We start from the raw sequence: 27,653 nt of genomic DNA, 5'->3' as shown, positions 1-27,653 counted from the left end.
GTCAGCTGCCTTATGTGCCATTGCCCCATGAACTTCCGAGTGTGGTGGTATTGCTAACAGGGCCTCCTCTGCTGAACTTAACACCTGGGTTGGTCTACAAGTTACCATCAAATAACCAGATTAACAGCCCTGTTTTAAGATTTTCTTTGTCCAGAGGTTCAAGCAGTGCTGGCTGCCTACCTGTTCCTCCCTCTTTGACACCATAGTTTATTTTATTTTATTTATTTATTTAATTACTTACAACATTTGTATACCGTTCCACATCCAAACAAATCCTGGAGGTGAACAACAAGAGATTAAATGAACAAAAGATAAAAAGAATGAAACACGATATTAATTATTTAATAGCTAAGTCACAACATTTACGCTGGGGCTGAGTTTAGTTCCCATGAATAATATCCATCCAATTCTCCCGTGGCGCCAGCAGAAATAAATATTAACACAACAGGGAGCTAGCACTTGCTAGTACAACCAGAAACTAGCCCAAATTACCACTTCCAGAATGGGACAAGTCAGCAGAACTTGCAAAGGCAACCTCACTGACTTGTCCCATTCTGGAAGCTCTGATTTAGGCTAGATTTGAGGGTCACACTAATAAGTCCTAGCTCCCTGCTGCACTACCATCCCTTTCTGCTAGTGCAAAGCAGTGGGAGACTACCAGCTTTGGATACTGTCCCATAGCTTACCGCTATGGTTGAACAGTCATGACCCATAGAAGCCAGTTGAGCAAACTAATGCCTTTGTGCCTATAACAGAAGGCTCTGTTGGCCATATTTGAGAATCCATAATTTACAGTGGTGATTTTCAAATTGAGCCTTTCTACATGAGGATTTTATTGTGTGCTCATGCTTCCTCACTCGTGGTAGTCTGCAGGTCCTTTACACAACATTGTCATCCTCCAGATCCTCGCCCATGCTTTGCAACAATTATTGCGGTTGTTTTCCTAACAGGGAAAGTCTAGTATTTTTTCTCCATGGCATTATAGAGCCCTCGTGTAATTGCACAATTCTGCTATACCATGGCACTACCTAGTGGTTGTGTAATGGAACATATAAAAGGCAGAGAAAGAACGAACCCGGGAAAAAGACATGTGTAAAAGAGCCAATTTTAATCCTGCAAAGAATCCAGAAGCAGAAGCCTCAGTAAAGTTGCAGGTTTTCATGTAGAAAAGCCCATTGTGTTCTGGCAAATCTTGGGATTCCTTGGTAGCTTATCAATGAGAAGATCAATCATGGCAGGCAATTCCCCAGAAAGATAGCTTGCCAACCTCTAACAATCTTCCTCTGCAACATGCAGCTGTAGGGGAATGTTGGGTGTGTTCTGGGCAAACTCTCATTTCTCATGAGATGCACCAATGAACTAAGTGCACCCCCTCATGCCCTATAGTCCTCTGAAACTTGCAGGGGTTCCGTGTTGCATGTGTTGATGTGAAAACTATTTCTTGACAATTAAAAGTTTGAATACCACTGGCTTAGAGCAAACTTGTACCTGTCCCTTTCCAGTGCTCCAGTTATAAAAATCACATTATTAGTCCTATGTACAACCAGATTATGTTAGGATAATAGGGTTATCACAAGGGATGCGTGACCATGGCGAGATTTCCATCATGCACCTTGATCTTTTCTCCTCCATCACTTAAAAAAAAAAATCCTGGGCAGAAATATGTCAGTAACAATTGCATGCTGCTTTTATATGTTAGCTTCTTTCTTGTAATGGACACTAGTGAAGATGGGGTAGGAAATGCTGGTAAGATTTGTGGGGCACATTTCATGCCAAATTCATTTAGCTGCAGTCTGGCACATAATGGCATGTGCATAAATCCTACTGAAATGACTAGGAGAATATAAAACCATCTCCAGGATTGTTACCTTCCTGTTTTATTTTAATCTGTACTTTATCTGTAAAGTATCATCAAGAAAAAAATAAACCCCACAAACACCTCACTTTTAAACCAGGGGAAATTTACAAGGATTATATGTAATCCTACTGTCAGATTTGCAGAGTTTCTGCGCTAAATTCAATTTTAAGCGAGTGGACTTCAGCTTGCACAACAGGAGTTTCTCTTCCCCTCCACCATACCTCCCAAATCTGCCCAGAGGGTCGCAATCACTCTGGAGCAGATCTGGGGGGCACACAGGAGGCTGCAGGTGGGAGGTAGAATTTGATCTGTCAGTACTGACCATTCCACTGGCAGAAGGACACCATCAGATACAACCCTCTGTGTGCATACCCTTTTTAGTAGGGTAGCAAAGCACTGAGGACTTGCGTACTTTTTTTTCTCTCCGTCTAACTAGCTGCTCACCTATGCTGATTCCTGTCTGCTTTTGTGCAGATGATGCCAAGGAAACAAATAGTTTCTGGATCTGAAGAAGCAAGCCCTTACCTATGAAAGCTCATGCCACCATATATTTTCTAGTCTTTCATGAGCCACAAGACTCTTCATTTTTTTTTACTGCACTGGCTTCTGGAAACGATTCCTGTTGGCCTTTGCTCCTAATCATTCCAGATTATTTGATAGGCAGTGGCAGCTTGTTCTTTATTTGGATAATTTGTCAAAAAGGCAAATCTTCTCTGTTGCCTTTAAATGTAATCAAATCAACAACCAGCATCTTCTGACAGCCAGCTACCATGACTGCTTTTTCAGACATTCGGAACAACTATAACTTCATTGAGAAGCATTAACTATTATAACCTCTTTATTTTCTGCAACAACAAAAGACCACATTTAGGTCTCCCCGTGGCTATACGAAGGAGACCTTCCTGGGATTATGTTGTGTTTTGTGACTGATCCTAAGTCCTGTAGTTCAAGCTAATCATTAACAGGCGTTTTACAGTCGCAAGCTTTTTGCTGGAGCTTTGATAAGACACTCCAGCGGTTTGTGGCAAATGAAGACAAGCTACGCAGCAGGGATCCTGGAGAGTGAATGGATTTTTGCCAGTCTCCCCAAAGAAATGTGACTTTTAACATATGCTCCGGAAAGACACAATGTTTACCCAACGACTGAAAGGATCTGTAGCCTTATGGGCATTAGTTTTTATATGGACAGTGACCGGACTTGATAGGGATGGAAGATCTGTATGGGAAAAAGACCTGGGTTTAAGTCTGGTGAATGAAACCCAGATGTTTCTGCATGACACGTTCCCCCAAAAGTTTCTCTGGGGTGTGGGGACCAGCGCGTTTCAGGTGGAGGGCAGCCAGAGGAAGGATGGCAAGGGAGCCTCAATATGGGAACACTTCATCCATTCACCAGACTCCACAACAGATGACTCCAGTGACAGCTATACTTTTCTGAGGAAAGATTTGTCAGCTCTGGATTTTTTGGGAGTCTCTTCTTACCATTTTTCACTTTCGTGGCCAAGGCTTTTTCCCACAGGGATGGCAACAGCTGTCAATGAAGAAGGGCTCCGCTACTATAATAGTCTCCTAGATGCTCTAGTTCACAGACGCATTGAGCCTGTAGTCACCCTTTACCATTGGGATTTGCCTTGGGCGCTACAAGAGAACTATGGGGGCTGGAAAAATGAGTCCCTGACTGACATTTTCAATGCCTATGCCACTTTTTGCTTCCAGACATTTGGGGATCGAGTTAAATACTGGATTACGATCCATAATCCTTATCTAGTTGCTTGGCATGGGTATGGCACAGGGGTTCATGCACCAGGAGAGAAGCAGGAAAGAGCTGTCTACACAGTAGGACATAATCTGATCAAGGTACAGTACAGAGAGATTTCGTCTTAAGAGTTCTAGTATTACTGTAGCAAATAACAGAAAGGCAATAAGGGAACAACAAGGGCAAGATTAGTGCTTATGTTCAACCTTTGTAAATAAATAGGGTTTTTTCCCTCCTGTAGCCGGAAAGCCTTGACCAAAACAAATATGCCTTTTGGGTGTCTGTTGGTATAATAATTGCACCATCTATTTTACTAAAAGTAAAATTAAGCTGCAAATTAGGGCATGATCCAGCCAAGGTTGGAAGCTGCTTTATTCCAGATCATTTCATTTATTATATTTCTATACAATAGCCAAAGCTCTATGAAGATCAGACTATTTGGCCGTCTATTCCAGTATAATCTAGTCTCCTCTGATGGGCAGCGGGTCAGGCAGAGGCTTTTCCTTTTACCTGATTAGCTTTAGCTGGAAATGCCAGGGATTGAATTTGGGCTCTTTTGCATGCAAAGTGTGTTCTTTTTCACTGGTCCCCTGCTAAAAGTTAAGGTTTTAAGTCCAATTTGTTTCAATGGGCAGGTCGAGCATGTACATCAAGCAGCAGGCTTTACTAGGGTGTAAGTCTAATTGAATTCATTGGGTCATACCTCTGAGTAATGGTTACAGTTGCATTCCCACTCAAAGCAGTAGATCTTAACAGTGCTTAATTTTAGTTGGCATGTGTCCTTAATTGTTGTTTGTCTAGTAAAACACCTGCACTTCCTTCCATGCCTAGTCCAATAAGGATACCCTGCATAAGTTGAGCCTATTTGATTAGCGTTATAAACATATTAAATAGTCTTACATTTGACATATTGTAGCTAGATAAAGCAATCATAAATAAGGAATAACTAAATAATACATCCTAGCCTGATAAAATCACATTGCAAATAATGGCCACTATACTGAACTAACAAGGCTACCAAGTTCTTTTCCGTTGTTTGAAGAGAAACAACCATTATGTAAATATTTAAGAATTTCAGAATGACGTCAAGCCAATTCTATATCCAGTTGTTTAATTTATTGACAATGGGTTAAGGTATTTAGCTCTCCCTCACTGTGTTGAATTGTACGCCTAAAATAAGTTATTTGCTTTCTGTTTACTTGATGAATGTTTTGTGAAGTCAGAGATCTTATTCCAACACTGCATCAGATCCTAAATCTGTACACAAAAATACTCTGCATAATTTGAGATTTCTCCGAGCTTTAGTAGAGGAAGTCCAGTGTCATCACACTAATAGCTGCATCATCTGAGAGATAACATACCTTAACAGAAGTGCTGCAAAAACACCTGTTGGGTTTTCTCCTGGTGGCTTTTATAGTTAATAAATGTTACTATCTTACAATCAGAACTGAAATCTTCTTTTATTTGTTGTGTATTTCCTGTACCTTATAATTATGATTCACCACCTGCCCCAACTCCTTTTAATGTTAATTGTACCTTTAATGGACAATGCAGTATATTTATGCCTCTCAGATCATGCCTATCTTTGGGAGATAAGCCCAAAAGAAAGAAATTAATGCTGCAAACCTATAACTTACCTGAGAGTAAGTCCCATTGAATTCAATGGGATTTACTTCTGAGTAGACATGTATGGGATTGCACCGTAACAAACACTGAGGTATGTTAAGTTGCTCACATTCTCCCTTGCATACTTATCCAATGTGGGATCCCTGCCTACACAGCACAAACATGCAATGGCTTTCACATAGATGGCTTTGTGGCCGCCATGTTCAATCCCCCCCCCCCACCAGATACACACTTTTAATTCTCCTGGGTAGGTATTTGGGCTGTGGGACTAAAGTGCCAATGAGATATAGATACTCCTAGAAGGGTAATAACAACAAAAATGCTTGTCTGCATGGTGTTTAAAGAATTCTAAATGCATAACAACTGTAAAACCCTCACCTTAGCCCAGGAGTGGGCAACCCGTGTCCCTCCAGATGTTTTGGCCTACAACTCCCATCATCCTTCACCATTGGCTGTGCTGGCCACAAGTTGTCTCCTGTGCCCTAGCCTTGCAAGCAAGATCACAGAAGTAACAGGCCAATAAAGAAAAAAAGCTAGCCTGCTTGCCTGTGTATGCATACATTAGCCATTTGAGCACATGGATGGCCTGGGAGGAAAAAAACAAGACCTGTTTTTTTTCCAGGCAGTTGGCTATTTACAAACCTTCTTTGGTTGAACAATATGTACAGATAAGGTGGGGAAGGCAGAGGGGGGAGGGGAGGCTTACACCTGCATGTTCATCACTTGATGACTGCAAACCAAGTGATTCTTTGCTTGTGTGAATGAGTGTTATCAATCAACCACAGACAAAATTTTCATGCCACCTCATCCTTCTTATGTTCAGTTGCAAGTCATGAAGTGATGGTCATGGACAGATGGGCCAACCCTCTGGATGTGTCCACCACGGCAGGAGCCAGTAGCAGCAGATGTATTTGGTACCTGGCTATTTGATGCCTCCTCTCAGGCTAATCCATAGAATTAAATGCCCCATTTATCCAGCAGAATATGTGAAGAAATGTTGCCCAGTGATTGCTTAAACCAGGGTTGGGCAGCTCGTAGCCCTCCAGACGTTTTGGCCTACAACTCCCATCAGCCCCAGCCAGCATAACTAATGGTAAGAGATTATGGGAGTTGTAGGCCAAAACATCTGGAGGGCCACAAACAACTCCCCCAAGCATGCATAAAAGATTGCAAAAAGTTAAATGAAAAAGGGCTGATTTAATGTAGCTTTTCAGTATCCCAATCAGTGCAAAGTTCAGCCCAGCCTTTGCCAGCCGAGTGTCTCTTGTCTCTTGAGAGAGAGGCTACCTATTACGTAGCTGGTTTTATTATATAGTTTTGTCATTAGGTAGTGCTGGACTTGGTTGTATAGTTGTATCTGTGTAGAGTCAGCAATTTCCTTTGTCAGTTCCATTTTTGTTTGAGAGCCAGAAAGAGAGAATAATGTTTTTGTCTAGCTCCTTGATTGGTGTGACCTCTAAGCCTTTTGTGACATTCTGAGCTTTGTTCTTGGTTTTCTTTATTTCGAAAACGAATTATTTAAAATTTTCCAGAATGAGAAGGTTTGCTTTGTTTTGTGAAATGCCCACAGAGATCCAGCTATTGGGCAGTATAGAAAGCAATAAATAAAAAATAAAATAATTGCAACAGCAATCACTGACACTGTTGATCTCAAAACAAGATTGATGCAAGCACTGAGTTTTCCTCCCTGTGGCGGAAATGGAAGAACAACACGTGTTTTATTTTTATGGCGAACTTCCATGTTTTGATCTCCATTTGAGGTTCTCTCCACCTGTAGTCAAAGACAGATAAGCATTGTTTTGCCAACATCAACTGAATGAGTCAGCTGGACTTTTTCCTGTTGTCTTACTTTCTCACAGGACAGGGGATTGTTTAAAAGATGCTTAATTAGAAGAATATAAACTAGAATATTTTCAAGTACATTTTGAGGTAAGAGAATTCATTTGTAACTTTCTTCTCCCAAAATGATTGATTTCTGGAAAATGCTCTCAGGTTTTCTTCTGCTTGTGGAGAATGTTTCTGTTGGTGACAGAGAGAGATCCAAGGGCTGGCATCCAAAGTACTTCTTATACAAGTCCAAGGACTTGGATGCATATAATGAAATCGTTCTCTCTCTCTCTCTCTCCTTGAACAGCAGATAACATACCATATCAAAAAAGTGTTTTGCCATGCAGCATAGAGGGCTGCTGTTTGAGAAGCACAAATTCAAACCCCCATGGGACACAGAATTCTGGATGTGTCTTTGGATCTCGGTCATGTTTGCCAGCAAGGCTAGTGCTACCATTAGGTAGAATGAGATGGCTGCCTCAGGCAGCAGATGGGGGGGGGGCAGTAATTTCCTCAGCAATGTTCCCATCCTCCTAAGCCAGGGCACCAGGTGGTGACAATGTTTGCTTGTTTCTTGCCAAGGTTGGTTGGCTGTCTTCCCTAGTCTCTTTCTCCCAGTGCACCACACAGCACCACTGGAAGAACTCTTAACCAAGAGAGTAAGCAGAGAAGCAGCCAGCCCAAGCCATGTACTCCACGTGCGTGGGTCTCTCTGCTCATGTGCTGCATGCTGGTGCCAGCACTGCTGCATTGTACCACATTGGCTTGAGTGTGTGATGGGCAGGTGCCAGGCAGAGAAGTGAGCAAGTAGTGGCAGTGAGGTGTTGGAGGACAGAGCTGGGTGTGCCATGCAGCTTGCCTTGTACCCCCTAAGTAGTCTGCTGCCCTCAAGTGCAATAGAAGATTCTGTCCCATTGCCAATGCAGAAGTAAGATTTGCCAGTCCGGTTGGCTTTTGTAAATGGAATGGGGCCGGGGGGATGCCATCTTGTTCTTTGCCACAGGCAGCAAGGTGTCTTGGGCTGGCCCTGTTCACCAGGCAAGATCACTGGCCTGGGTGTGGCTCTCGTGTCCTTCGCTCCCTTTGGCTTGATGTATGGGGGAGGTCGCTCCAGGCTTGGCCCAAACTTACCATAGAAAGGTAAGAAGCACTTTCTAAGCATTTCTTAGAGAACTTTCCTTAGAGGTTGAAAGAATGGTGGCTTGCTGAAGGCTAATGCAAAGTGTGATAATGGCCAGTAATTAGCTTTGAAAGGGGACTAGTGGACCAATGCCTCATGGGAGATAGGCCTATCAGTCATGACAGTAACATGGAATCTTGAGGTTCCGTGGCAGGATGCCTCTGAATGGTAGTTGCTGGAGAGTAATGATGGAAAAGAGCTCTTACTCTCACGTCCTGCTTGTGGGCCTCCTGTGGGCATCTGGTTAGCCACTATGGGAAACAGCATAGGCCCTTGGTCTGATCCAGCAGGTCTCTTATGTTCTCAGCTTGATAAATGCCAGCTGTCACTACAGAAGGGCAAATTCCCACACTGGAAGTGACCTCAGCTGAGTCAAAAGCACTTGGGGAGAGGGACTGCAGGCACAGAAAGTGTTCAGCTCCCTTCACCCACACACCCCTTTGGGTGTTAAAACCAGACATGCACATGCACACGTTGGCCCAGCTCCATGTTTAAACACATGGAACTGCCAGTGTCACATTTGACCCTGAAGTGACATTTGAACCAGAGACTTTCAACTCCACATAACACACCCAGCCAGTGTGCCAGCCTTCCGCAACCTGGTGCTTTCCAGATGTGTCAATGACAGCCAGCATGGCCAGGGCTGTGCTATGCTATCACAGCTCTCACTTTGCAGCAGGAGCTTGGTAACTCACTGAACCTGTAGACGTCAAAAAGACAGAACCCCCCAAGTAAAAAGTTGGGTTATAAATCTTGTAATTAATTAAAGCAGGGTTGCCAACTTTTCAACTGTCCACCATAGCTATGCCTTAAACAGTGGCTTAATGCACAGCCATTAGCAAGTGATAGTTTTTCTTACTGTAAAAAACTTCACATGCTGATTTCTGCACATCAGTCTGTTAAAGGTGCAAGAGGCCACACTGGTTTTTGTGGTCAACTGGCAAGCCTTTCTGTAGGTGGGGTAGATGGAAGCCCAGCTGGAATTATGTCTTGTTTTCCTGATGGAAGCTCTGTTCCTTTAAAACTGGCAGGAAAGGCAGGAAAAAAGTGTTGTTTGGCAGTGATGGGGAAAGCTGTACATGTTGAATTTCTATCTGTTCTCAGAGCTGTTTCAAGCTTCTATCAGGGGAAAAAAATAAGCCACCTTAAGCCTATTACTTTCAGATATGAAATCTCAAAAGGTCTATAAGATTGTCATCTCAAAGCCCAGCTACTCTAGAAATTGGCAAGTTCAGCTCATAAATATACTGCAATTGTTCACAGTACAATCTCTTGTCTACGTGAGACATTTCTGCATCAAATATAATGGATATGTAATTTCTCAGGTGCCAGATTCTGCTAATAATTAAATTAGGAATACATAGTCCATCCAGCTAGGAATCAGAGACAGATTTAATATCATGATGATCACTGTGTTAAGATGCATGTTCATAGTACCTGTGCAATAACAATAAAGGAAAGGTACCTTCACTCAATTTTAGGACAGGCCCTCAGATCAATGAATGATTTACCTTTAACTTATCACAAGATATGCAAGAAGCCTACAGAGAAAATCCAAGGATTATGAAGCCCATTGTAGTACTGCTATCGCCCACTCCCTAAATAGTTGTTAACAAACCACTTGTCACAAAGTAATAAACTAGGAGACACACATATTGCATGCTGCATAACCAAGCCCATTCATTAACACCATCTCTTCTATTATGGACTGTTTTTTTCTGTAAGTACAGTGTGGGCTGGAACAAAGATAACCCATAGAAAAACAGGAGGATCTTGTAAGAAGAAATTCTGCAAGATGTCCCTACCTGCATGTTATTTGATATCACAGTTGGCCAGGTCAGGCAGATGTGTCACTGCTTCTCTGACTGCCCTCTGCTTTACTGCTCACATGTCATAAAGGGTCAGGGCTACCTAGGACTAAACAACTGTGTGCTCAGAGGAACTTGGGAGACCATAGAAACTTAACATTTTATTAATAGCAGGATTTTGTAGAGTGCTCCTGTTCAGGATACCAGCAGCCAGTGAGCCATGCCCTTCCCCAGGATACGCCATTCCATTTCCCCTTCTCACCCAGTTTTCCATTTTTATTCTTCACCAGTCAGTCAGCATTCCATGCCCACTGAGCTTGCTCAGTCCTCATTCAGTAGTTTAAAAAAAATATGTAGATTTATTGATTGGATTTATACATTAATATCCCACCTTTTTTCTCCAAGGAATCTAAGGCAGCGTACATGAGCCTCCTCTTCTCCATTTTCTCCTCACAACAACCCTGTGAGGTAGCATATGCTGAGAATCAGTGAGTGCTGCAAAGTCACCCAATGAGCTTCATAGCTAAGTGGAGATTAAAACTCGGATTGCCTGAATCCCGGTCCAACACTCTAACCACTACATTACAATGGGTCTCTCTTCCCCCTTAGATTTTTTTCCCCTAATTTTTTTTTTTGTACTTTTGGAAACCTTGGGGTGTGCCCAAGCCTGCTGATAACTCCCTCTTGTGAGTGGATGGGGCCATTTTGACTATGCCATTATCCAAACTCAGAGAATGAGTTCACTATATTAGTATGCAGGATTGAGGCTATAGTCCTTTGCACACTTGGGAAGCAGCCCCACTGAATTCAGTCAGATTTATTACAAATAAACATGCAAAGGAAAGGCCTGGATTGTTGTTGTTGTTCAGTCGTTCAGTCGTGTCCGACTCTTCGTGACCCCATGGACCATAGCACGCCAGGCCTTCCTGTCAAAGGCCTGGATATTGTATAAATATTTCGTTGGTGCCATAGGCTTTTAAGGCTGCAAATCCCATGCACATTTACTTAGGAGTAAGTCCCATTGAATTCAATGGGTTATTTCTGACTATACATGTATAGAATTACATGCTTTTTGATGGAACTTACTACAGATAGATGGATTTTTCTGCTTATGAGATGTGTGCAGAAACATGGCCTAGAAAGATGTGTGAATCCTTGAGTAGCAATCAACGTTGGTTGTCTTTTGTTTGCCCTCAACCTTGTAATAACAAAGGGTGCTTCTAGATGAAAGGCTTCTTTCAATATTCTTTTCTTCCCTTAACAACATCTGGACCCTACACACAGTTCTTTGAATGAGGCAGTGCGCTCATCTGGAAGTACCCAAAGAGTCTTGGGGTACCATAAAGATTATGAGCCTTTCTATACAAGGCTTTTATTGTATACTTGTGATTGTCCACTCACAGTAGTTTGCAGGTCCTTTACATGATGTCATCATCCTCTAAGGCCTCTCTCATGCTTTGCAACCATTACTGTGTTTGTTTGTTTGTTTTTCCTAATGAGGAAAGTGTGGTATTTTTTCTGAATGGTCTGTATAATGCCATAGAAAATCTTGTGTAATTGCATAACCACAGTGCCACCTAGTGGTTATATAATGGAACATATACAAAGGCAGAGAAAGAAAACCTCCTGGGGCAGGAGGACAACATGTAAAGGAGCCAAACTTAATCCTGCAAAGAATCCAGAAGCAGAAGCCTTGGTTAAGGTGCGGGTTAAAAGTGTCACATAGAAAAAGCCCTAACACATTTATTATGGCATAAGCTTCCTAGACTACAATCTGCTTCATCAGATGCACGAAGTGTTACCTATTTCTCTTTCAGTGGGTAAGAGCAAGTATGGGAGGGGAAGTGGGGTCATTCCACCAGTACTGCTGAAAGACTACTTAACGTTTTCTTCTTCCCTTCCTATCCCTTGTATGTTGTGTCTGTTCAAGTCATAAGCCTGTGGGCAGGGGACTGTCTTGTTTTCCTGATTGCATGTAAACTGCTCCAGGAGCCTTTTGAGATGAGGAGCTGGATAACAATACTTTAGATGATAGATTATATAGATTATATACACATGGTTGAAGTGAGGAAGCATTGTAAATGGTGGCTCTTTCTTGCTTTTGTTGCAACAGACCAACACGGCTACTGTAAGAACAGTCCCTGCTTCTGCCAGTTGTGCTTTGTCACTCAGTTATGTTTCCAGAGAGTAACTGCGCTGGCTGGCTGTTGCTCTCACCTCTGTGTCATCACATTAATTCTTGTCCCTTTGCTAACAAGGCCGTTAAGTATGCAGTTATTCATCCATACCTTTGTGACCTGTGTTGATTGCTGGGCCTGCAGACAGGGCTGAGATGAGTGTTAGAGGTCAGAGCTTTGTATATGGTAGCTGGTCTACCTTAAATAGCCCAAGCTGGCAATGTGTTTTAGGAAAAGATGATGGGCAGACATGCAGAGGTCTGCAGTGGACCATTGTCTTATTATACAATGATGTTACAGTGTCAACAAATAGAATGCATTCCAGCTTACGAAATAAAATACGAATGCAAAATAAAGATGGGTGAAAATAAGAATGTACCTTGATTTTCACTAGGAGTTCTTATTGACTGCAGTACAAGATAAGTAACATTTTAGTTATCTAGTAACCGTGGAAGTTACTAGAAGTTAACTGCCTAATCCATGGTTTCTGGTCAGCATAAGACCATTGATACTTAAAAAGGTATTGTATTAAATAGGTCCCTGGCTTAATTAGGATAAAAGATAGACCTTGGTTAGCTAACTTGATCTTCTAGTTTCTCTTGCACAATAGGGAAGGTGGATCAAGATAATCTTTTGCCTATGGTCAGGACATTATCTATAGTCAATACGAATTGACTGTTGCATGACATGTTCTGCAAGGATTTTATGTATTTTAAGTCTGCAATCCTACACCTACTTACCTGAAAGCAAGTTCCATTGAACTCAATGGGATTTACTTCTGAGTAGACATGCATAGGACTGCACTGCAAGTATGTGAAATGTAATGTGTGAAGTAAGTGTATTTCTGTCAGGTCTTTCAGTGTAGGGAAGGATAACATTCCCTTTTCCTGTTCCCTTTCAAGCAAGATTTGCAGAAACTATACTAAGCATAGCTTAACCATGTTGGCACAAATGTAATGGTGCAATGCAGACATTTTAGTTAAGAAGAGTTCTGTTTCTGGAACTTGTTTCTGCATTCATGCCATCAACCAGTGTTGGGAAAGGTATACAAATATGAACAACTGGCCAATGTTTGTAATACTTTAGAAATTAATATCTGCTCAGGGTACATTCCAGACTATTCCACACATTCCTAATGGCTTCTATGTAATTTAGCACTGTACACTGATTGTAGTAATAGGAAAATGTGCAGAAATGGCATATGTACTTAGGATATAGGTAGGATATAATGCCCATTATTGATTGTACCTCCACTATCTACTTAGCTTTAACATTTAGCCTTGATCAAGGCGTGAAACAGATTATGCATTAAGCAGGAGAGGCAATTTTGTAAATAGTCCCTGCATTTTCATCAGTCTTAACTTCTATACTTGTTTATTTTGCAGTTAATAATCCATGGCTATGGATTATCAATGGAAGTGTGAGTCAGGGCTAGGTGTCATGGATAACTGCTAGAGACAGGCAGTAACAGGATATTACCTACTCACTTTGCTGCACTCCACCTGATTTTTATTTGTATAGATCACATTTGTATCTCACTCCTCCTTCCAAAGGTTCAAAGCAGAGCACATTGGGTTATTCCATTTTATTTTCACAACAACCCTGTGAGTAGGCTAGACTCAAGGACACCCATTGGGTTTCATGGCTGATACAACTCACCAGTACTTGGCTGATGCTGACGTCTCCCTTTTCCTCCAACTCAAAGGTTACTGTTAATGTCTAGACCTTGGACACATGTTCTAACATAGATTGTGGCATTGGAAACCCATAAAACAGCTGATACCAGATTGTTCCACGTTGTCACTGTGAAGCATTCCCCAAGGTTGACACCTCCGTTAGACACTGCATTTAGCTGTGTCTTGCTTTAGAGATGAGTGACATGCTATGCTAGTAAAAGTTTTCAAGTAAAATAACATCTAAGCCCAATTGGTTTGCTGAGTCACACTGATGATCTAACTCAGAGAAGCATTTCCCAACATGTCAGCATTTACTCTGTATGTAAAGAGACGGCCTCTTCATCCCAAGGTGAAGACCCACAGAGGCAAGGTAAACTTCAGATAATCAGACAGGCACCTTTATCTAAAGAGGAGAGGTCAAATTGCCTCACATTTAAAGGCCCTTCTTTACCCAAGTTCTTATAAACAAAACTGCTACTCCTCATCCCATCTCCAATATTGTTTCACTTTTTACCTACCGCTGTTCTTTTTCCAGAGATCACAGTGTTTGACTTTGGTGATAGCTTACTCAAATATTGAAAAGGTGAATAAGATGTGAAACACAGGGCACTGGCGTAGAACACAGCAAGCTGTTCTTAAGCTGTGAATAGACGCAGGGGCTTAATCACACAACCATTTGCTACGTGGTAGAGGATAGGGTTGGCTCTACCATCAGGCAAGATAAGGTGACCCAGATTTTGGGATACCATTCAAGGCCAGCAAGGGGTCCATAGCGCTATTTTTTTATTATTACATTTGGAGATACCCTTATATTTTCTATACTTAACACTCAAATATCTTGGACCCTCTCTAGTGGAAAGGTACTTAAAATTCACCATGCTTGTAGCAACTGGCCATGTGTAGAGTTTATAATGACTGTGACACTACCTTTAACAGCAATGTGGCTGGCAGAAATTCAGCAGGGGAAGTTTTTCCTGTCATGGAGATGCTATGATGTGGAAATCTTCACTTGTTTATTAATTTGTTTATCTCATAGACTAAAGTGACCACCTCAGGTAGCAGATGCTGGTAGAGTGAGGGGGCAGTGGCCAAAGCTATTCCTCTTGAGCCTCCCTGTCCATTCCTCTCTGTTGGAAGATGGAGTTGTGTGTACTATGTGGCTTGACCTCCTCCCCTCCCCAAGCCAGCCTGCTGACCTCAGACGTGGTGGAGGATTCTGTCCTGTTACGTGTTGGCATAGGATTCAACTACTTCTGTATGTGGAGTGGTGGGGGGGGGCAGTGTCCTTCTTGACCTTCACCTCAGGCAGCAAAATGTCTTGGGCCAGCCTTGACTGACATACAGTTAAAGGCACAGAGTTGTGGAGAGGAAAAACATTGCAATTCTGCCATTAACGATCAGCATAACATTTTAGTTTTGAAGAGGTGAATTTTCAGATGTGATGGAGAAGTAAGGAAAATAATTTTGACTGATTGAAACTGTGACATAGATGGGTACACATGACTGCATGCAGGATTGCAGCCTTTGTGAACTCAGCTAATTTTTAAGGGAGGCATCAGTTACCTAGAACAGCCTTCCCCAATCTGGTGTCCTCCAGATATTTTGGATTCTAACTCCCAGCATTCCTGGCCTTTGGCCATGCTAGCTATGGCTGATTGGAGTTGAAGCCTAAAACATCTGGAGGACACCAGGTTGGGGAAGACTGACCTAGAAGGATGTTGGCCTTTCCCTCACAGAAGGTCTTCAAACAGAGGCTGGACATCCATCTGTTGGGGATGTTCTAGCTCTGGATTTCTTGCATTGAGCATGAGGTTGGACTAGACAGTCTACAATGCCTCCTCCAGGTCTATGGTTCTGTTCCTCAGAATACAACTCAGTTCATAAAATTCTGCGCCCATATCTCTTGAAAGCTATTTACCGTTGAAAGCTTTCCAGAATGATACATTCCAGATGGATAGTTTGTGCTGTTCTTCACAACAAAGAGTCATGTGGCACCTTAAAGACTGATAGATTTATTGTGACATAAGCTTTCATGGGTTGTGATTCATAAAGCGAATTCTAGTCCATAAAATGTGTGCCAGCTCCGCAATAAATCTGTGAGTCTTTAAGGTGGCAGAAGAGTCTTTGTCATTAAAAGCTTGTGGCTTCTAATAGACGTAAGCAATAATTTATGAATCAGAAATTAGAATCTACTCAATAGCTTATCATATTAGTATGTAGTTATTGTATTTGTACCTGTATAAAAATTATCATAAAACTCTATCCGTAGCATATTAATTTAATCTCCAAATACTAAACTATTAACTTAAAGGTTGGTTGCTGTTGTTTTCCTGATTAGGCTCATGCAAGAGTCTGGCATAATTACAATAAACATTTCCGACCTCATCAGAAAGGATTTTTGTCGATCACGTTAGGATCCCACTGGATTGAACCCAACAGATACAAGGACAATTCAGACCTTGCAAAATGTCAGCAGTCCATGCAGAAAGTGCTGGGTTGGTTCGCCAAGCCAATACATGGGGATGGAGATTATCCTGAAGAGCTGAAGACTGAACTTGCCTCTGTCTTGCCAAATGTTACCAAGACAGAGAAAAAACAGATCAAAGGGTCCGCTGACTTCTTTTCATTCTCCTTTGGCCCGGAAAATTTTACGCCACCGAGCAAGCTGCCAAAAATGGGACAAGCTTTCTCACTCAACTTGAGGGATGTACTGAACTGGATTAAACTGGAATATAACAGTCCTAGAATCCTGATTGCAGAAAATGGGTGGTTCACCCACAGCCATGTAAAAACGGAAGATACCACGATTATCTACTTAATGAAGAATTTTATTAATAAGGTCTTACAAGGTTTGTAAAGCTGCTTGTTTTTTGAAAGCCCTCAATAGATTTGAAAAAATGCCAAAGAGAGGAACAAACGACACCTGATCTGAAATGCATCTTTGTATCTAAGGCAGCCTTTCCCAACCTGGTGTCCTCCAGGTGTGTTGGACTACAACTGTCAGTATCCCCCTGCCCCATGCATGCCGAGGGAAACTGGATATTGTAGTCCAACACATCTAGAGGGAACCAGGTCAGGGAAGGCTGATCTAAGGATTTTTAAAAGTACAAATAGTATCAGCTGTTTGGTGGCTGATAAGTAACAGGATCAGTGCAGGCATGGAGAAGGAATTTCATCTTTTCCTCCCCAGCTGCAGTCCTGAGGAAAATCCGTCCATTACATTGTGGGGAAAACTCCCACTGTGACTGGCAGGTTGACCTAGATCAGGAGTGGGCAATCTGCGGCCCTCAGCTTAACTACAAAAGCCCCCTGCAGGCAAGACCTCTGGCAAGAGCAAACTGCTTGTCCTTGGTCAGCCCAACTGCTGGGGAGGTAGAAGGGAAGGAGAGAAAGAGAAAGAGAGAGAGAGAAGGGGGTGTCAGAAAGTGAAAGGGGGTGGTGGCCTTGCCCACTTTGGGCTCTGGCCCTGGCCACCACTGGCATGTGCCCCTGACAGATTATTTTGGAGGGAATGCAGCCCTCGACAGTGAAAGATTTTCCCATTCTTGACCTAGATGGACAAACAGTCTGAGTTTTTATAAGGCAGGGGTAGGGAATCCCAGGCTTCAGAGCCAAATCCTGCCTCCAGGATTCCTCAGATGGCCACCCTTCATTCCCCTGGCCCCACCCCTTTTCCCCCTAACCACCAATCTTTTGGTGGTTTCCTGGCTTTTCTGCAGTTTTTTCCCCATTCTAAAAGTTTGACATGCCTCTCCTAAGACTTCGTTACTTGCAGTAAGAGCTTTAGGCTACAACATGCTGGATTCTTTGGTATCTTTGGCCCCATCTCTTTTGGCTGTGGGCCCACCCCTTTGCCACTGAAATGTAACCCCCCCAATACACACAAGACCTTCTCCGAAACTGAATTTTGCCCTTGGGCTAAAAGCAGTTCCCCACCTGTGGTAAAGGGCAGCTTCCTATGTTAAGGCATCCTATTCCAAAACCATCTTGCTATGCATGTTTATAATGCAAATCATACACTGGTTTTCCTAATATGATCCTTTCTTAACTTTATTTCCCTCATGCAGCTATTAAATACGATAAAATTGATGTATTTGGTTACACGGCTTGGTCCCTTCTGGATGGATTTGAATGGCAACATGGTTATCACAACAGACGGGGATTATTTTATGTAGATTTCAATAGTAAGGAAAAGGAGCGGATTCCCAAGTCATCTGCATTTTATTACAAGCAAATAATACAGGAAAATGGCTTTCCCATGAAGGAATCTACCACAACTTTGCACGGTCAGTTTCCCTGTGACTTCTCCTGGGGTGTGACAGAGTCGGTTATTAAGGTAAGCATAATAAACTGTAAGCATCTCAGATCTTTTAAGGATCCATTAATTCACTGAGGACATTTTGTTTATTCAGTCTCTCCAAAAGCTCCAAAACAAATATTACAGATTCAACATCCTCAACTCCTCTATGAGCAGGGGCATTGCCAGGTTTCAGAGGGCCCTGGGGAAGGTGTCTTCCGGGGCTTGGGGGGCTACACTGGCCACCCTATTGTACAGTAAATGTATGAATCGGGCTGTAGACAGAGACAAAGCAGCTATTTCTGTGTTGCAGGGAGCACTACAATAAGAGAAATGGCTATGTCTGCCTCTAGCCTGGTTTGCACGATCACTGCAGCTTAAACAAGCCATGAGAGCTTGTTTAAGCTGCAGCGCATGCTGGGCACCATTTGCCTAATTATCCGCCCCAGCGTGGCTTGTCATGTCATCTGAACCCAGGCCACAGAGATTGCATGAACTGGGTCTGTTTACTCCCCCGCCTTCTTCTCTTGGCAGTTGTGGGCTTGTCCGTGAAGGAGGAAAAATAAATTCTGTTCATTTAGATGAATCAGCCCTGCTATAGATGCATTACTCTTGGAAATGGCAAAACAATGACCTCTGAGGAGTGATAACACACACACTTCAAAATGCATGAATATAAGGGCCATAAGAGACATTACTTTAAATATGCGGCTGTCTCCTTTTCATTTTCACCCTAGAGGAGATGCAAGGGGCCCAATCTAGATCTTAAAAGCCCTCTACCTCCCCCTCATACTAGAGGAAGAATTCACATGGGGGGGGGGGCTGCATCTACTCTAGAGTAAAAATGAAAACCGAACGTAGCTGCTAGACACAAAGTAATATCTGTCTTGTCCCTGAGACAGTGGTGCGAGTCATTGGGTTATTCATATAAGCAGGGGAGTTGCAGAGTAGCAGAACTACACATTTCCCTCTTACCCTTTCAGTGCATGTTTATGGATACACTGTATTTTGTTGCGCAGCAGGGTGGCTCTCCCCCACCCCCTTCTCTCTCTCTTGCTACCTGCCACTGCTACCCTGTTGTAGCTGAGGCTGCAGCCATGCACCATTTTAATTTAAACATTTTCCCTTGGAGCAAGAGTGGAAGCGACCTCAGCCAATCAATCTCTACCTTTTGGGATTTACAGCCAATGAGGATACTGGAGTGGAGGGAGGAGGTTTGGCCTGCCCCCTTGCTCCTTCAGTGCCCTCCTTGGCCATGCAACCCCAAACGTATTATCTGGTTACATACAGAAGCGTGACCTGCAATCCTGGTTCTAGGCATATCAACTGGCCGTCATTACTCGTTAAACAAACTCCTTCATTTTTTCCAGCTATACAGAAGCCTAGAGAGAGGGCCGTCTCTTCACTCTGCATGACAGAAGAGAATGTCCCATTACATTATATTACAAAAGGACTGTTTGGCTCTTTCATAATGTCAATGGCCAGGTTTGCATGTAACAACAACCCAAAGTCATTGAATTGTGGGTTGTCATTACATGCAAACTCTGTCCTATGGTTTAACTATGGATTATTAATCCATGGTTTGTTGTTTGGCTGTGAACTCTGGGTTGTTCGTGGTTAACAATCCATAGTTAAACTATAGTGTAGGATTCACATGTAATGACAACCCACAATTCAACAACAACCCCTATTCAACTTGTATTCTGGATTGTTATGAGCGAACCAGGTCAATAACTTTGAAACAGTCTGATTGTGTATCATGTCACATATTCACATGGATAAGTATGGACAGATCTGTATGTATTCTGCGTTAGAAAATCACAAAATTCTGCAATATAACATAACTTCTGCACCAAGAAAATCTAAATACTGCAACAGTTATGAATTGGGTGGCAGACTTGCTAAAAGCCATTTGAGCCTCTAAGAGACTAACAACCACAAAACAAAGACACATATATTTGGTAGTGCTGCTTGTCATCCAGAGTCCGAGAAGATAGTTCCAAGGATTAGCCATAGAATCATCAACTTGGAAAGGTCCAAGAGATCATCAGGTAAAACCCACCACCACAGCCAGGACCACCCAGCAAGAACAGCCACAAGCTACACAAGGGAGAAGGGCCTCTTGGGCTCATAGCATAGCTTAAGGTTCAGGATGATGGGAACCTAGTAGACTTAGGCTGAAATCCTATACCCACCTGGGAATAAGCCCTATGGAACTCAATGGGACTTCCTTCTGAGTACACATGTATAGGATTGCGCTGTGTTTGAGAGCTTTTGGCATCCATGGCATTCCACTGATCCCCCAGCACCTTTAAGAGGACCAACAGGCATGGAAGTGATTGGGTTGACATTCTGCATCTTGGCACACACAGACTGGAAAACATTTGGGAGGGATACATTCTTTTCCTAGCAACCATCCATAGGTCCTTAAGAAAAACTGCATCATATTTTGGGAACTGTGGTGGTAGAATAATTGGCCACAAAGCCAAGATAATAGTGGCTTTGATCCAAAGAACTGCATGTGACGTTCAGCATGTGCAACAGGGCTTTCCCACCCCCTCCTTCTTGCTACAGCCCCTTGCACAAAAAGTCATTGTGCCAGTGTGGTGCAGTGGTTAGAATGTTGGGCTGGAACTCAGGAGGTCTGGGTTCTAGTCCCCACTTGGCCATGAAGCTCACTGGGTGACTTTGGGCCACTCACTGGCTCTCAACCTAACCTACCTCACAGGCGTGTGTCTCCATGAATGATTTACTCTAAGCTTGTTGCGTTTGGAGTTCATTAGGGATATATGATGTTGTGGGCATCCAGCAGCTGCTTATCAGGGAAAAACTGGATTTCCTGAGACTGCTTAAGTCCAATTCTTTTCCTTAAATCAAGTTCTCCCCGGTACAGTTGTTGTGTGCCCCAATCGCTGCATTTACCGTGAGTATGCTAGCTCTGCCCAGGGGTGTGCCTTTCACCATAACCCTGGTCAAGGGGTGTTTCCTGTGTGTTTTCTGTCCCTATACAAACCAATTAGTATCTACTCAGAAGTAACTCCCATTGTGCTCAGTGAGGCTTGCTCCTGAAATGCAGGTGCATTTGGACCTTCAAAGGAAAGGAGGGAGAGCAGGGGGGGGTCTCTTATTGGTTGAGCAGCCCCTGCCAGTCAGATGACATTCACTCCAACCCCACCTGGAAGTATGTTCTGTGAAGTGATCTTTACTGGTGCGGAGCACTCCCTCGTGGAGCCCTGCATGGACCAAAGCACAGCAAAGCTGGTTCCTTTAAAAAAAAAAAAAAACAGTACTCCCCCATTCGCTTCTCCTTCCGTTGTTGTGGAAGCACCCCCAGGGCTGTTGTGGGGATAAAATGGAGAGGAGGAGGACCATGTAAGCCATCTAGGGCTCCTCGCAAGAGGCAAAAAGGCAGGATATAAATATAATAATAATAACAACTGCTGTAAGTCAGCTTCCACTTGTGCATGGAGTGATGTGGGGACTGCAGCCAGGGAAGAGAAAAGTGGCTGAAATCAGCACACACACATCCAATGATGCAAACAAGTTAATTTTAACCTTTGGACCTAATGGTCTTATGGTCTCCTCCTTCATTAGATGGTAATGTGTAGCATTTGCCCTGATGGTACCACTGCCACAATCTTCCATGTATAAGAGTCTTGCACTCATGCAAGTTCTCATATTCATTTCTACATTTGGCAATAAAGGTTTTTCTCCAGAAGCACAGCAAGATAATGTACTTTTAATGGATGATGAATTCTGTTTCATTTAACTCAGATTCAGCAAGGCTTGTACATATACTAATAATGACATCAATCTGCACTAATAGATAGTCTGGGGATATGCAATATTTTGTTTGTTTCGGGAGAAAACCTTGTTAGATCAGCAGAGGGTACTTTAACAGGGTTAATTTGCAAAACAACAACAACCCAGAATTTTAAAATGTAAATAAATGAATACATCCACTAACAATGAAGAACACTTAGAAAGCAGAAAGAATAGCAAAGGTATATATACACACAGAGAAATATCTGATACGAACTGGCTCAGTAGGGGAGTTGCATTTATTCATTTGGGGAGGACTACCTTCCAAGTTTTTGTTGCCATTAGGATGCCATTTGTTTATTTAAAATATTTCTATTTGGTTTTTCTGCTTGATCATGTGCCTCTAAGGCAGCTGACAATAACTGAAAATGAACACACAGTAAACACAGTAAGATTCTTTTTAGGCTCTGAGGAGGATGGTGAGGTAAAATGTGCGTCTGCTCCTCAGATGCTGCTCTTGCTCCTCTTTATTGGTTCCATAGTGGCCGGGGGGAGAGGAATAGCAGTGCCCCTTGGAAGTTTGTTGCCAAGTAACTAGGCCCAGGTGGCACCAGATATTTTCATCCCTGTAGGCAAAGCATGTCCTCACCTGGGCACTCGGACAGTCTGTGGCTCCCAGCAGACTGGGTGACTCATTCCTCTTGCTTGCTGGGTAGTTTGACACATTGTCCAGTTCTCATATGCCACAGGAGTCTTCCCCGTCCCCCAGTCAATTCCGCCTGCCCTCCCAAGCCTGATTAACCCCCTGTGGCTGTTGTTTGCGCTCCTAAAAAAGATGCATGCAACTTGAACAACAACAACAACCCAGCATCCATTTCCTTTGTGATGCTAGTCTACAGACCCTACCCTCAACAACCTGCCAGTCTTTAGCCTGTCTCATGCACCCAGTAGCACCTCAGTCACCAGGGAGGTTGCAAACCAGCTGGGATCATATGGAGGCAGGGGTGCAGTTAGGTAATTTTAGACTCTGGACTTGAGTTCTTACAGGAGGCCCCCTCTTTAGATGGCAATGGGCCTTACTTCACTTCCTTCAAAATGTGGTAAGCCAGCCCTGCTGTGTTTGGGGTTACCTCCTCATACCGCTGAGTGGCGTCTTGGACTTCTGCCCTGATGGCACCTCTGCATGGGGGAACCAATTATTTGTTACTGTACAAATTTGTACGGGCACCCATCAGCATATTCTCTCTGAACAGGGAATAAGATACAATATTAAAAAAAACAACAAGGTACCATAATGAAAATACAATAGGCAAAATGCAGCATAACATCTTTCCTTTTAGCAAAGGAGAATAAACTCCAAAATTAGTAGTTCAGCATATAAATAGAACACAACTTAACTGTTAAAAGAGTCCAGAATTTTGTTCTTCTTGTTAAACACAGGTTATTCAAAAGGCCCGGATGAATAAAAAGGCATTCACTGGGTGCCAAAAAGACCATAAAGAAGGCACTAAGGGAGCCACTCTAGGGAGGCTATTGCACAGCCAGGGCACCACCACCGAGAGGGCCCTCTTCCTAGCAGGCACCTGCCTCAGCTCACTTGGAGGGAGCACACGGAGGGATATACAGGAGAAGGGGATCTTTCAGGATCTTTCAGGTATCCTGGTCCCAAGCCGTTAAGGGAGCAATGCTATGGCTGCTAGTCAGCGGATAGACGGCCATAGGACACACTGGTTTCTGGGAACCGACTGCAGAGCCCGTGCTCCAAGGTCAGTTCCCTGAGAACTGACCTTCCCCCCCTCCTGTCCTGCCTTGCAGACAGCTCAGAATGGCCCCGCGCTTGGAAGAGGAACACGGAGTGGCGAAAACTGAGCATTCCAGGGTGGGGAAGGCGCAAGTGCTGGGACAACACATCCTACGTGTCATCCAGCAGCCACTTCCCCCTCTCCGCCTTCCTGTGGCTAGACAGCCAAAATTGGCTGTCTAGCTGCAAATGCAGGTTGGCTGAATTGCAGAGGGGATGAGTCCCTCCATGCTTCTCCTGCCCTGCATTGGATAGGCAGTCGCCTCTGAGTTCGGAGGCGGCCACCTACCCCTATAGGATTGCACCCTAAGGGTGTTAAGTTAAAACTAGCACTTAAAATTGGGCCTGTAAATGGATAAAACACAGGTGTAATATGGTCCAAACTCCATTAGTAGTCCTGCAAGCCTAATTTTTGATCAACTCCAGTTTCTAGGTTACCTTTAAAGGCAACCCCACATACAAACACATGGCAACAATAGAAATGGAAGGTTATCAGGGCATGGGTAATTGTAGCCAAGCTATCTCCATCCAGCTAGAGTTGTAGCTGCATATCAGCTAAAGCTGATAAGAAGGCACTTTGAACCACAGAGCCATTTGTGCCTCTAGTAACAATGCTGGAGCAATAAACACCCCTAGACTGAAAACCTATTCCTTCCAGAACAGGTTGGACTCCACTCACCCAGGTGGGTGAACCACCCACCAACAGTATCTCCATCTTGCCTGGATTGAGTCTTGGTTTGTTAAACACCCTCATCCTGTCCATATTGTGTTCAAGCACTGATAAAGGACGACCCCAGTCTCTGACAGAAAAGAGTAAGCTGTATGTCATCTACATACTGGTGATACCTCAAACCAGGTCTCCAGATTACATAACCCAGCAGTTTAATCAGAGATTATACAAACCAGCACCTCCATATGCACAGCCGCTATAATTTGTGTGATTATGGCAGACCCACCCCACCCATTTTTTGTTGCTTTCCACCAAGACAAAATCACCTTTGGATGCAACTCAATACTCTAGTGACACCTAGTGACTAAAGGGTGGGGAAGCCTGGATCACTGTTTACCATTTAGATTGGTAGTACTGGCAGTAGCAGACATAAAATCACTTAAAAGAACATATTATATCATTTGTCTGTTTGTCAGTGAGGGAAATCAACCAATATTCTTTCTTAAAGTAAAAATCAAATCTTTTATTCTCATTTTCAGGCAGAATCTGTAGCTTCCTCTCCACAGTTCTGCGATCCCAACCTGTACCTCTGGAATATTACAGGAGATGGGCTTTTCTACCCAGTGAAAGGAGTGAAACTGAAAACCCGGCCAGCCCAATGTACAGACTTTGTCAGCATTAAAGCACAACTGGAGCTTTTGTCTAGACTGAAAATCACCCACTACAGATTTGCGCTCAATTGGCAGCTAGTTCTGCCCAGTGGCGATTTGTCGTCCATCAATAGGCAAGTCCTTCGATACTATCGATGTGTGATTAGTGAGATGCTTAATCTCAACATTCAACCTGTGGTCACCTTGTATTATCCAACTCACCGCTCTCTGGGCCTGCCTGGGCCTCTACTTCAGAATGGCGGATGGTTAAACCAGTCCACAGTCCAGGCTTTTAGAAGCTATGCAGGAATGTGTTTTCAGGAGCTTGGGGACTTGGTTAAATTCTGGATCACAATAAATGAGCCCAACCGACTCAGTGATATTTACAACAGTAGTAGTAATGACACCTACCAGGCGGCACACAATTTATTGATCGCACATGCCTTGGCTTGGCATGTCTATGATAAACAATATCGATCCTTTCAGGATGGTCAGGTGTCTTTGTCTTTGCATTCAGATTGGGCAGAGCCTGCCAATCCTTTCCTTGACACCCACTGGGAAGCTGCAGAAAGGTTCCTGCAGTTTGAAATAGCCTGGTTTTCAGATCCAATTTTTAAGACGGGGGATTATCCAGCAGCCATGAGAGAATACCTTGGCTATAAGAACAGCAAAGGCCTCTCTGGTTCCTCTTTGCCACATTTCACGAATGAAGAGAAGAAACTCATAAAAGGGGCAGCTGATTTCTATGCACTGAATCACTTCACAACAAGATTTGTGATCCATGAGTCGAAAAAAGGAAGCCGGTATGAATTTGATCGGGATATTCAGTTTCTGCAAGATTTCACCTGTCTCAGTTCCCCATCTCGCTCAGCACTTGTGCCTTCAGGGTTACGTAAAATCCTAAACTGGACTAAAAACCGTTACGGTGACATCGATATCTATGTCACCGCAAGCGGGGTAGATGATCAGTCTTTAAAAAATGACGGACTTCGTAAATACTACATTGAAAAGTATGTACAGGAGGCATTAAAAGGTGAGTTGATTGCAAGAGACAGATATTGAGGACATACTCAAAATCCTTTACTACAAATGCTCTTGGGCTGAAATCCAATGGTGTGCATCTTTTGATGGAACATCATCTGCTAGCACAGCGGATTCCCCCCCCCCCACCGAGCCCTTCATGACTCCCCCAAATCTGCTCTGGGGGGTTGGGGGAAACTTAGCATCTATCCAGCACATTTTAAAGTGGTGGAAGTGGTTCGTTGTGCTCCATTATATTTCCATACACCAGTCTGTAAGGTAAGCCAGCATTATTACCCCCATATCGAATGTGGGAGACATGGGCTGAACAAACAATGGTGTGTCTAAGGCCACTTTGGGAGTCTATGGTTGAAGTGAGATTTGAACTAATCTGGAGACTTTACAGCTCACTCTCATAAGCTCCATACCACAACTTTCTAACATTGGTCTAGTTCTTGAGATTGCAGCTTGGGGTGCTCAAAGGATGCAATGCCCCTTTTAAAACAAAAAGATTCCTATACATAGAAAACTAGTGTATCAGAGAGAAAGGGAGGCTAACACCCTTCTCTCTAACATCTAGTTATATTCTCTGCAGATTTGGGGGAGGGGGGGCTGGAGAAGCATTTCATCATGTGCATCCCCACCTGCAGTATGAAGTGGTACAGTCCACACAGAGGTTTACTACAATCTGCTCCTTGCAAAGACTAAGACCAACCCAAGACATCTGAGTCATTGCGAAGGCCAAACAGACAACCCTCCCCCCATGTATGCTATCCTGAGCTTCTTGAATGAAAAGTGGGATATAAATGCATGCAGTATAATTTATCAGTAGTACAGCACCATGGAAAACTATATGAAACTGTAAATCAGGGGTGCACAACCTATTTTGGCCTTGAGAGCCACACTGGGTGTCCGCTGAGGCCACTCATGCACGTATGTACACACATTAACATACAAACAGAACATTTCTCCCACACGTGCACGCACGCACACCCCTCATTCAAATCCAAATCCTGCCTGAGAGCATTTCAGAGGCCTGGCATTTACTCTGATCAGATAAAATCACTCTTCCCAGAAACCTCAGTTCTCAAACTGCCCAGCCATCCAGGAATCCTGGCTCCTATTCATAGCTCTAATCCATTCTCTTGCTGAAAGTTCCTGACATCTTGCACTCTGTTACCTGGAGCTTTTTCAAAACCCCCAGCTCTGCAAATAATAATTTAAAAAAAAAACCCTCTAGGAACAAGCTCTTTGGTTCCTGCCATAGAAGCCCTGATGCTAGACCATCCTAAGAAGCAGGCAGAAACCTTTGGATACAGCTTCCTAGTATGCTCTGGGGATGCTCTAGGAATGAGACTTCTATTGCAGGAACCATACAGCCTATTCCTAAAGTGTTTTTCTTTTTTTCCTGGGTTTGTTCTGAAAGGGGGGCGTGGGGGGGCAGCCTGTAGCAGCTCACAGCCCATGGTTTTTGCATCCCTGCTGTAAATGAAAAGAGATCTCTGCCCCAAGAAACTTACAATTTACATTTCAACAATGGGAGACAGA

At 43.3% G+C, this 27,653-nt stretch overlaps 1 protein-coding gene across 1 annotated transcript in view; it reads left to right on the top strand.

Moving 5' to 3' along the window:
• Positions 1-27,653, top strand: part of KLB (klotho beta) — a 36,375-nt gene that overhangs the window by 4,833 nt on the left and 3,889 nt on the right. Inside the window, exons 4-7 of the mRNA XM_084856899.1 lie at positions 2,333-3,712; positions 16,244-16,754; positions 17,973-18,241; positions 24,975-26,118. Coding sequence (XP_084713025.1) covers positions 2,969-3,712; positions 16,244-16,754; positions 17,973-18,241; positions 24,975-26,118 — 2,668 coding nt within the window. The 5' untranslated portion in view covers positions 2,333-2,968. The remainder of the gene's footprint in view (positions 1-2,332; positions 3,713-16,243; positions 16,755-17,972; positions 18,242-24,974; positions 26,119-27,653) is intronic.

The sequence above is a fragment of the Heloderma suspectum genome, chromosome 5, assembly GCF_057233095.1.
Source record: "Heloderma suspectum isolate Gila_16-S chromosome 5, 16-S_ref, whole genome shotgun sequence".
In the NCBI taxonomy this organism is placed as follows: domain Eukaryota; kingdom Metazoa; phylum Chordata; class Lepidosauria; order Squamata; family Helodermatidae; genus Heloderma; species Heloderma suspectum.
The sequence above is the reverse complement of the archived record's forward strand: the minus strand, read 5'-3'. Positions and strand labels throughout refer to the sequence as shown.